This window comes from Gracilinanus agilis, unplaced genomic scaffold (assembly GCF_016433145.1).
Source record: "Gracilinanus agilis isolate LMUSP501 unplaced genomic scaffold, AgileGrace unplaced_scaffold38945, whole genome shotgun sequence".
NCBI lineage: Eukaryota > Metazoa > Chordata > Mammalia > Didelphimorphia > Didelphidae > Gracilinanus > Gracilinanus agilis.
The window spans coordinates 1-8,673 of NW_025372406.1; the positions used below are offsets into that span (position 1 = coordinate 1).

Sequence of the window (8,673 nt, forward strand, 5' to 3'; positions counted from 1 at the left end):
CTGGAGGCAGGATTCAAGTTAAGGTCTTCCTGACTCAGGATCAATAGTCTTATCTTTTTTTTTTTAACCCTTACCTTCTGTCTTAGAATCAATACTGTGGATTGGTTCTAAGGCAGAAGAGTGGCAAGGGCTAGGCAATGGGGGTCAAGTGACTTGCCCAGGGTCACACAGCTGGGAAGTGTCTGAGGCCAGAATTGAACCCAGGACCTCCCATCTCCAGGTCTGGCTTTCCACCCACTGATCACCCAGCTGATCCCTATCCAGTAGATTTTGGTAGAAAAAAACCAGTCACTCCGCTGCCCCCTACTCTATCTATCTAGATCAGTGATTCCCAAAGTGGGCGCCACCATCCCCTGGTGAGTACTGCAGCGATCCAGGAGGGCGGTGATGGCCACAGGTGCATTTGGGGGTGGTGAATACCTGTAAGGGAGCGGTGATAGTATGTGACAGTGAGTGCTAAGTAATATTTTTTCTGGAAAGGGGGCAGTAGGCCAAAAACATTTGGGAACCACTGATCTAGATGAAGCATGAATCCCGTCCCCTATAAAATCCACACAGAATTGGTTCCTGGCCCTTGGTAATCCTAACCCCAGCATCTTCTACTTTGAGCCCTTGGTTCTTGGGCCCACTACTCTTATTGACTCTCCTACCCTCCCAGGTAGAGTACCTCCTGAAGAAAGTCCACAGCAGCATGAGCCTAGAGATGGGATTTGGGGAGTTGGAAGAGCTGCTGGCCCAGGAGGTCCAATCTCCAGGTGGGCTGAGCGTCTGGCAGTTATTGGAACTCATCAATTCAGGCCGATGTCTTCGAGGTGTGGGCCGAGACACACTCAGCATGGCCATCCATGAGGTCTACCAGGAGCTGATCCAGGATGTACTTAAGCAGGTCAGATGGGAAGGGGAAATACACTAGAGAGTTTGGGGTGGGATGGTGGAAGACAATGAGCACTCAACAGCACCTCTGTGCCCTGTGCAGGGCTACCTGTGGAAGAGGGGGCATCTGAGACGCAACTGGGCAGAGAGGTGGTTCCAGCTATTGCCGGGCAGCCTGTGTTACTACGGGAGTGAAGAGTGTAAGGAAAAGAGGGGTACTATTCTCCTGGATCCTCAATGCTGTGTGGAGGTGAGGAGGAGCTAGCAGAAGAAAAGGGATTTGGGGTGGGGGGCAGGAAGGGAGGTAGGCAGCTAAGTGTTTTGGTGGATTAAGAGTCAGGTATAAAGTCAGGAGCTCCTGACTTCAAATGTGGCTTCAGACTTCCTAGCTGTGTGACCCTGGGCAAGTCACTCAACCCCAATGCCTAGCCCTTACCACTCTTCTGCCTTAGAACCAATACATAGTAATAATTCTAAGACAGAAGGTAAGGGTTAAAAAAAATGTTGTTGATTGATTGACGGTGGAAAGAGGCCCTAATCTTTCAGCAGAAGACCTAAGTTCAAATCCTGACTCTGACATTTACTAGCTATGTGACCCTGGGAAAAATTGCTTAACCTCTTTCTTCATATGTGGAAAAAAAAAAACATAGAAAAAATAGGGATAATTCTATTATTTATCTCACAAAGTTGTTGGGGAAGAGAGAGAAAGTTGTTTTTTTTTAAACCTTTACCTTCTTTCTGTCTTAGGATTGATACCAAGTATTGGTTACAAAGCAGAAGAGTGGTAAGGGATAGGCAATTGGGGTTGAGTGACTTGCCCAAGGTCACACAACTAGGAAGTGTCTGAGGTCAGATTTGAACCCAGGACCTCCCATCTCCTGGCTTGGCTCTCTATCTACTGAGTTACCTAGCTGCCCCAAGCTCATCTTTTTTGTAAAGTGCAATAGAAATGTAAGTTATTATACCTATAAGGGAGGCAGCATAGGACAGGGAAAGAAGTCAGAGGACCTAGGTCCAAATTTGATCTTGACACTTACTAACTAGAATAACTTGGGCAAATCACTTCTATTCTGGCTCTGTTTCCCCATCTGAGGGGAAGATTAGACAGCCATCCAGCAAGGTCCCTTTATAGATCAAAGTGTCTGCGAACTTGGTTTTTGTTTTTACCCTTACTTTCTGTCTTAGAATCAATATATACATCAGTTCCAAGGCAGAAAAGGTATAAGGGCTACGCAGTGGAGTTTAGGTGGCTTGCCCAGGGTCACACAGCTAGGAAGTGTCTGAGGCCAGATTTGAACCCAGGATCTCCCATCTCTAGGTCTGGCTCTCTATCCACTGAGCCACCTAACTGGTACCTCATGACTTGGCTTTTTGTTGTTTTTTTTTTTTTCCCAAAAAAATTATTTTGATAACTATTTCAACAGAATCGGTTTCTTTTGTAATCCTCTGAAGCCGTCCACCGACTCCACGAAGATTCCTAGTGGGTTGGACACTCAGAAAGGGGAACCAAGGACTGAGTGAAAATGGGTTACGGGTTAAGGATTAATGGAAAGAGAATATAAGGCGAGAATAAAGACACGCAGACACAGAAAGTTTTGGCATAAGGTAGACCTACAGCGAGTAAGCTCTGATGGTCAAGAGCTTATTTCCAACTGATTTCTTGTCACTTTTTATTGGGGTTACAACAGTATGGGGGGAAGGGGAGAGGCCAGTGGCCTGATACATTAACATTATGAGGTAATCATCATAAAATGCAAACTACCAAAACCTGAAACAATAGGTAGAGTTAAGATCAGGATCCAGGGTGGACATGGCCTAAGGCATCTACTGATGTTTGATACCTATGTTAATGGATCATTGAAGGAAAAGTAAGGAGACTGAGATAACTGACTCTCTTCTGGGGTGTGGCCTTAGGGAAGGGCTAGGGATTTGGCAAGGTCAACATTCAATTTGACTCAGGATTGCAGAGATCAATCATTAGCAGTATAAGAGTTAAGTTTTTGAATACTTCTTAAAATAATATCACAATTAATGTATACCTGGATTGCTACATCCTCCATATTTGATTTTATGCCTTGAAAAACATTATTCTGAGAAGGGATCCATAGGCTTCACCAGACTGCCCACGGAGTCTGAGACCCCACAAAAAAAAGTCTACAGACCCCTGTTCTAGATCTAAGAGCCCGGGAACACACAAAGATCACTCTCACTAGTCAATAGATCCATGCCCAATATATGGCACCATAGGAACTGGAGAGGGGAAAAAGCTCCCTGGGGACTGGGATGGGCAAGGTGGGCTTCCTGTAGGAGAAAGCCTTCTGACTGATGTTCAGCTCTGGAAGATCCCTGGGACCAAGGTGACCCGTAAGGACAGATGGCTGATCCATCTCCCCCACCAGGTGCTCCCCGACCGGGACGGAAAACGCTGCATGTTCTGTGTGAAGACTGCCTCCCGCACTTACGAGATGAGCGCCTCAGACACCCGCCAGCGCCAGGAGTGGACAGCAGGTCAGTGCGTAGGGGCTTCTGGGAAAGGAGTCGGGAAGCTGCAAGTCTGGGCTCAGTTCTGCCCCTCGATGGCAGTACCACCTGGAGCAAACTCCTGGAGCCTCCCTTAGTTGTATCATCTGTAAAATAGGAATTGTAAGGCTTTAACTCGCTCAAGGAAGGGGGTGGTGAGTCATAATAATCATAATCATAATCATAATAATGCTATTACTCCTACTACTATTTAGCACTTATTTAGTATTCAAAAGTTTTCAAGGCATTTTACAAATATATAAATTTATTCTAACAACGACCCTGGCAGGAAAGTGCTATTGTCACCCCCATTTTGCGGATGGGTTAACTGAGGTAGACTGAGGGTCCCACAGCTAGGAAGTGTTCGAGGCCAGCTTCGACCCCAGGCTCCTGGCCCGGCTCTCTACCACTGAGCCGCCCAGCTGCCCTGCGGTAGTGCCTCATCGAGCGTCCCACGTAGCTCCCTCCCTCAGTTTCCCAGGCTTCCCTGTCTCCTGCCCCCACCCTGCCCTCGGACCCCAGTCCTTCCCTGCCTGACCGCTTACACCCCTGTCCTTCCCGGCCTAACCACCTGCGGCCCCCGCTGTCCCCTCAGCTATCCAGACGGCGATCCGGCTGCAGGCTGAGGGAAAGACCTCCCTTCACAAGGACCTGAAACAGAAACGTCGGGAGCAGCGGGAGCAGCGGGAGCGGCGTCGGGTGGCCAAGGAGGAAGAGATGCTTCGGCTGCAGCAGCTGCAGGAGGAGAAGGAGCGGAAGCTGCAGGAGCTGGAGCTGCTGCAGGAGGCTCAACGACAGGCGGAGAGGCTGCTCCAGGAGGAGGAGGAACGCCGGCGCAGCCAGCACCGCGAGCTGCAGGAGGCGCTGGAGGAGCAGCTCCGAGAGGCCGAGCAGGTGAACGGAGGAGCTGGCGGGGCACCCCTAGGTGGCTATATGGTTAGGGGCCGGATTCCAGCCCACTCAATTCTAAGACAGGTTAGAAAGAGGAGGTGAGCTGGGGGCAGCTGGATAGCTCAGTGGATTGAGAGCAGGGCCTAGAGACGGGAAGTCCTAGGTTCAAATCTAGCTTCAGATACTTCCCAGCTGTGTGACCCTGGGCAAGTCACTCAACCCCCATTGCCTAGCCCTTACCACTCTTCTGCCTTGGAGCCAATACACAGTATTGATTCTAAGACAGAAAATAAGGCTTTAAAAAAAAAAAGAAAGAAAGAAAGAAAGAAAAGAGGAGGTGGGGAGCACAGGAACTGAATTCAATTTCCAGCTCTGCAAATGCCAAATACTCTGCCCAAATGCTGAGACTGTATAACTCTAGACCAGATTAAAATGCATTTGGAAAATGTTTTGTTGTTGAGTGGTGTCCAACTCTCTGTGACCCCATTTGGGGTTTTCTTGGCAGAGCTACTATCATGGTTTGCCATTACCTTCTCCAGCTCATTTGACAGATGGGGAAACTGAGGCAACTAGGGTGAGATGACTTGCCCGAGGTCATACAGCTAGGAAATGTCTGAGGCTATATTGGAACTCAGATCCATCCTGAGTCTGGTGCCCTATCCATTGTGACACCTGGCTGTCCCATGGGGAATAGGGAACAAAATAAAAAACAATTCAGTACCACATACATAACATTAATTTGTGGGGTTTAAGCCAATATATGGTCTTCAGAGATCCCTTTCTATTTGAAATGGACTCAGTCCTTGGGAAATGAGTAGAGGAGGAGTTTGGGAACTATGTTGGAGTTTGGGGTCTATAACTGAGCAGAAAACAAGTATAAAAGGGGGCAGCTGCGTAGCACGATAGCTAGAGCCCCCGGTATGGAGACAAAGTCCTGGGTTCAAATGTGGTCTCAGACATGGCCCAACTGTGTGACCCTGGGCAAGTCACAACCTGGATTGCCTAGACATTGCTGTTCTTCTGTTTTAGAATTAATATTAAGACAGAAGGTAATATTAAGAGAGAATATTAAGACAAATTTTTTTGGACTTTTTTTTAACATTTATTAATTATATTTTAGAAAAGTTAACATGGTTACATGATTTATGCTCTTACATTCCCCTCCAACCCCCTCTCCCCCCTCCCCTGGCCGATATGCATTTCCACTGGTTTTAACATGTGTCATTAATCAAGACCTATTTCCAAATTGTTGATAGTTGCATTGGTGTGGTACTTTCGATCCCCAATCATGACCTCATCAACCCATGTATTCAAGCAGTTGATTTTCTTCTGTGTTTCCTCTCCTGCTGTTCTTCCTCTGAATGTGGGTAGTGTTCTTTTCCATAAATCCCTCAGAATTGTCCTGGGGCATTGCATTGCTGCTGGTACAGAAGTCCATTACATTCTATTTTACCACAGTATATCAGTCTCTGTGTACAATGTTCTTCTGGCTCTGCTCCTTTCACTCTGCATCAATTCCTGGAGGTCTTTCCAGTTCACATGGAATTCCTTCAGTTTATTATTCCTTTTAGCACAATAGTATTCCATCACCAGCATATACCACAATTTGTTCAGCCATTCCCCAATTGAAGGGCATGCCCTCATTTTCCAGTTTTTTGCCACCACAAAAAGTGCAGCTATAAATATTTTCGTGCAAGTCTGTTTATCTATGATCTCTTTGGGGTACAAACCCAACAATGGTATGGCTGGATCAAAGGGCAGGCATTCTTTTATAGCCCTTTGAGCATAGTTCCAAATTGCCATCCAGAATGGTTGGATCAGTTCACAACTCTACCAGCAGTGCATTAATGTTCCAATTTGGCCACATCCCTTCCAACATTCATTAATTACTCTCCCCTTCTTTCATTTTAGCCAATCTGCTAGGTGTGAGGTGATACCTCAGAGTCGTTTTGATTTGCATTTCTCTAATTACTAGAGATTTGGAACACTTTCTCATGTGCTTATTGATAGTTTTGATTTCTTTATCAGAAAATTGCCTATTCATTTCTCTTGCCCATTTATCAATTGGGGAATGGCTTGATTTTTTATACAATTGATTTAACTCCTTGTATATTTGAGTAATTAGACCCTTGTCAGAGTTTTTTGTTATAAAGATTTTTTCCCAATTTGTTGTTTCCCTTCTGATCTTGGCTACATTGTTTTGGTTTGTACAAAATCTTTTTAGTTTTATATAATCAAAATCATTTATTTTACATTTTGTAATTTTCTCTAACTCTTGCTTGGTTTTAAAATCTTTCCTTTCCCAGAGATCTGACAAGTATCCTATTCTGTGTTCACTTAACTTATTTATAGTTTCCCTCTTTATATTCAAGTCTTTCATCCATTCTGAATTTATCTTGGTGTAGGGTGTGAGATGTTGATCTAAACCTAATCTCTCCCATATTGTTTTCCAAATTTCCCAACAGTTTTTGTCAAATAGTGGATTTTTGTCCCCCAAATTGGGTTCTTTGGGTTTATCATATACTGTCTTGCTGACGTGACTTACCCCAAGTCTATTCCACTGATCCTCCCTTCTGTCTCTTAGCCAGTACCATACCGTTTGTTTTGGTAGATAGATTCCTAAGTATTTTATATTATCTAGGGTGATTTTAAATGGTGTTTCTCTTTCTACCTCTTGCTGCTATGATGTGTTGGAAATATATAGAAATGCTGATGATTTATGTGCATTTATTTTGTATCCTGCAACTTTGCTAAAGTTGTTGATTATTTCTACAAGCTTCTTAGTTGATTCTCTAGGATTTTTTAAGTAGATCATCATATCATCTGCAAAGAGTGATAGCTTAGTCTCCTCATTGCCTATTTTAATACCCTCAATTTCTTTTTCTTCTCTAATTTGCTACTGCTAGTGTTTCTAGTACAATGTTAAATAATAGAGGAGATAATGAGCATCCTTGTTTCACTCCTGATCTTATTGGAAAGGCTTCTAATTTATCCCCATTGCATATCACTTTGGGGTTTTCTTGATAAATATTCTGGAGCAATTTGCCATTTCCTTCTCCAGTTCATGTGACAGATAAGGAAACTGAGGACTATATGGTTAAGTGACTTGCCCAGGGTCACACAGCTAGCATGTGCCTGAGGTGGGATTTGAACCTAGGAAGATGAGTAGTCCTGACTCCAGGCCAGGCATTATGTGCACTATGGCGCCACCTGGTGGTCTGATGTCATTAACCTCTCAACCCCTGGACAGGCTTTTGGAGGAGGAAGAGGAGAAACTGAGGCAGCTGATGCAGCTGAAGGAAGAGCAGGAGCGTTACATCGAGCAGGCCCAGCAAGAGAAGCAGGAACTGCAGCAAGAAATGGAAATCCAGAGCCGCTCTCTGCAGCAGGCCCAGCAGCAGCTGGAGCAGGTGCGGCAGAACCGGCAGCGGGCGGATGAGGATGTGGAGGTAAGAACCAGGATCCCAGATCTGCTGCCATAGGCACCACCACCCTGGGGGTTCCATCCATGCCCCATCCACCTATGCTGGGTACCAGCCCTCCAACAACAATTTATTGCGCATCTACTGTGTAGCCACTGTTAGGACAGCTAGGAGAAGTATATAAAGTTGTCCTTGTCCCCAACACATCAATGTCCAGCGGCAGGAAAAAGAACTCATATGCTTTATTTTACTTTTTGAAGATTTTTACAAAGATCATAATGGGATGCACCAAAGACCAAAAGTTGAGATTAGCCAACAACAACAAAAATGACTTAAAGGCAAAACTCAGTGGATAGAAAGTCAGGTCTAGAGATGAGAAATTTGGGGTTCAAATTTAGCTTCAGACACTTCCTAGTTGGGTGAACCTGGACAAGTCATTTAACTCTCATTGCCTAGTCCTTCCTGCTCTTCTGCCTTAGAACCAATACTTGATAGTGATTCTTTTTTTCCCTTAAACCTTTACCTTCTGTCTTAGTAAGTCTTAAGACAGAAAAGTAGCAAAGGCTAGGCAACGAGGGTTAAGTGACTTGTCCAGAGTCACACAGCAGAAAAAACGTTTGAAGCTAGAATGAAACCATAGACCTGGCTCTCACTCCACTCAGCTACCTAGTTGCTTTTCCCCCCTTTGTATTGCTTAGTATTGATTCTAAAACAAAATGTAAAGGTTAAAAAAAAAAAAAAAAGACATACATATGGGGGTTGGTTTTTTCCAAGCATCTTCTTCCCTGGTAAGGAAATGGTTATCAGCACAAACCACTCTACTCTTTTATTTACTGTATCAGTCTTTAGTGGGACAGGCATTGTTAGGGAGGTTTTTTAAGGGGAACCAGGGAGCCCCAGGTTAAAGGTTTTGCAACTTTGTAACAATGGCAGTGGTTGGGAATTTTTTTTTAAACTCTTGCTTTCT

The 8,673-nt window shown here is 44.9% G+C and overlaps 1 protein-coding gene across 1 annotated transcript; it reads left to right on the forward strand.

Moving 5' to 3' along the window:
- Positions 1–593: 593 nt before the first annotated feature.
- On the forward strand, positions 594–7,733 carry LOC123255082 (differentially expressed in FDCP 6 homolog; the record flags this gene model as incomplete). Its single annotated transcript, XM_044683940.1, has 5 exons — positions 594–886; positions 977–1,123; positions 3,273–3,381; positions 3,989–4,382; positions 7,535–7,733. Coding segments are annotated over 5 exons (1,142 nt in total), but the record flags the coding sequence as incomplete, so codon positions are not given.
- Between the last annotated feature and the right edge of the window lie 940 nt (positions 7,734–8,673).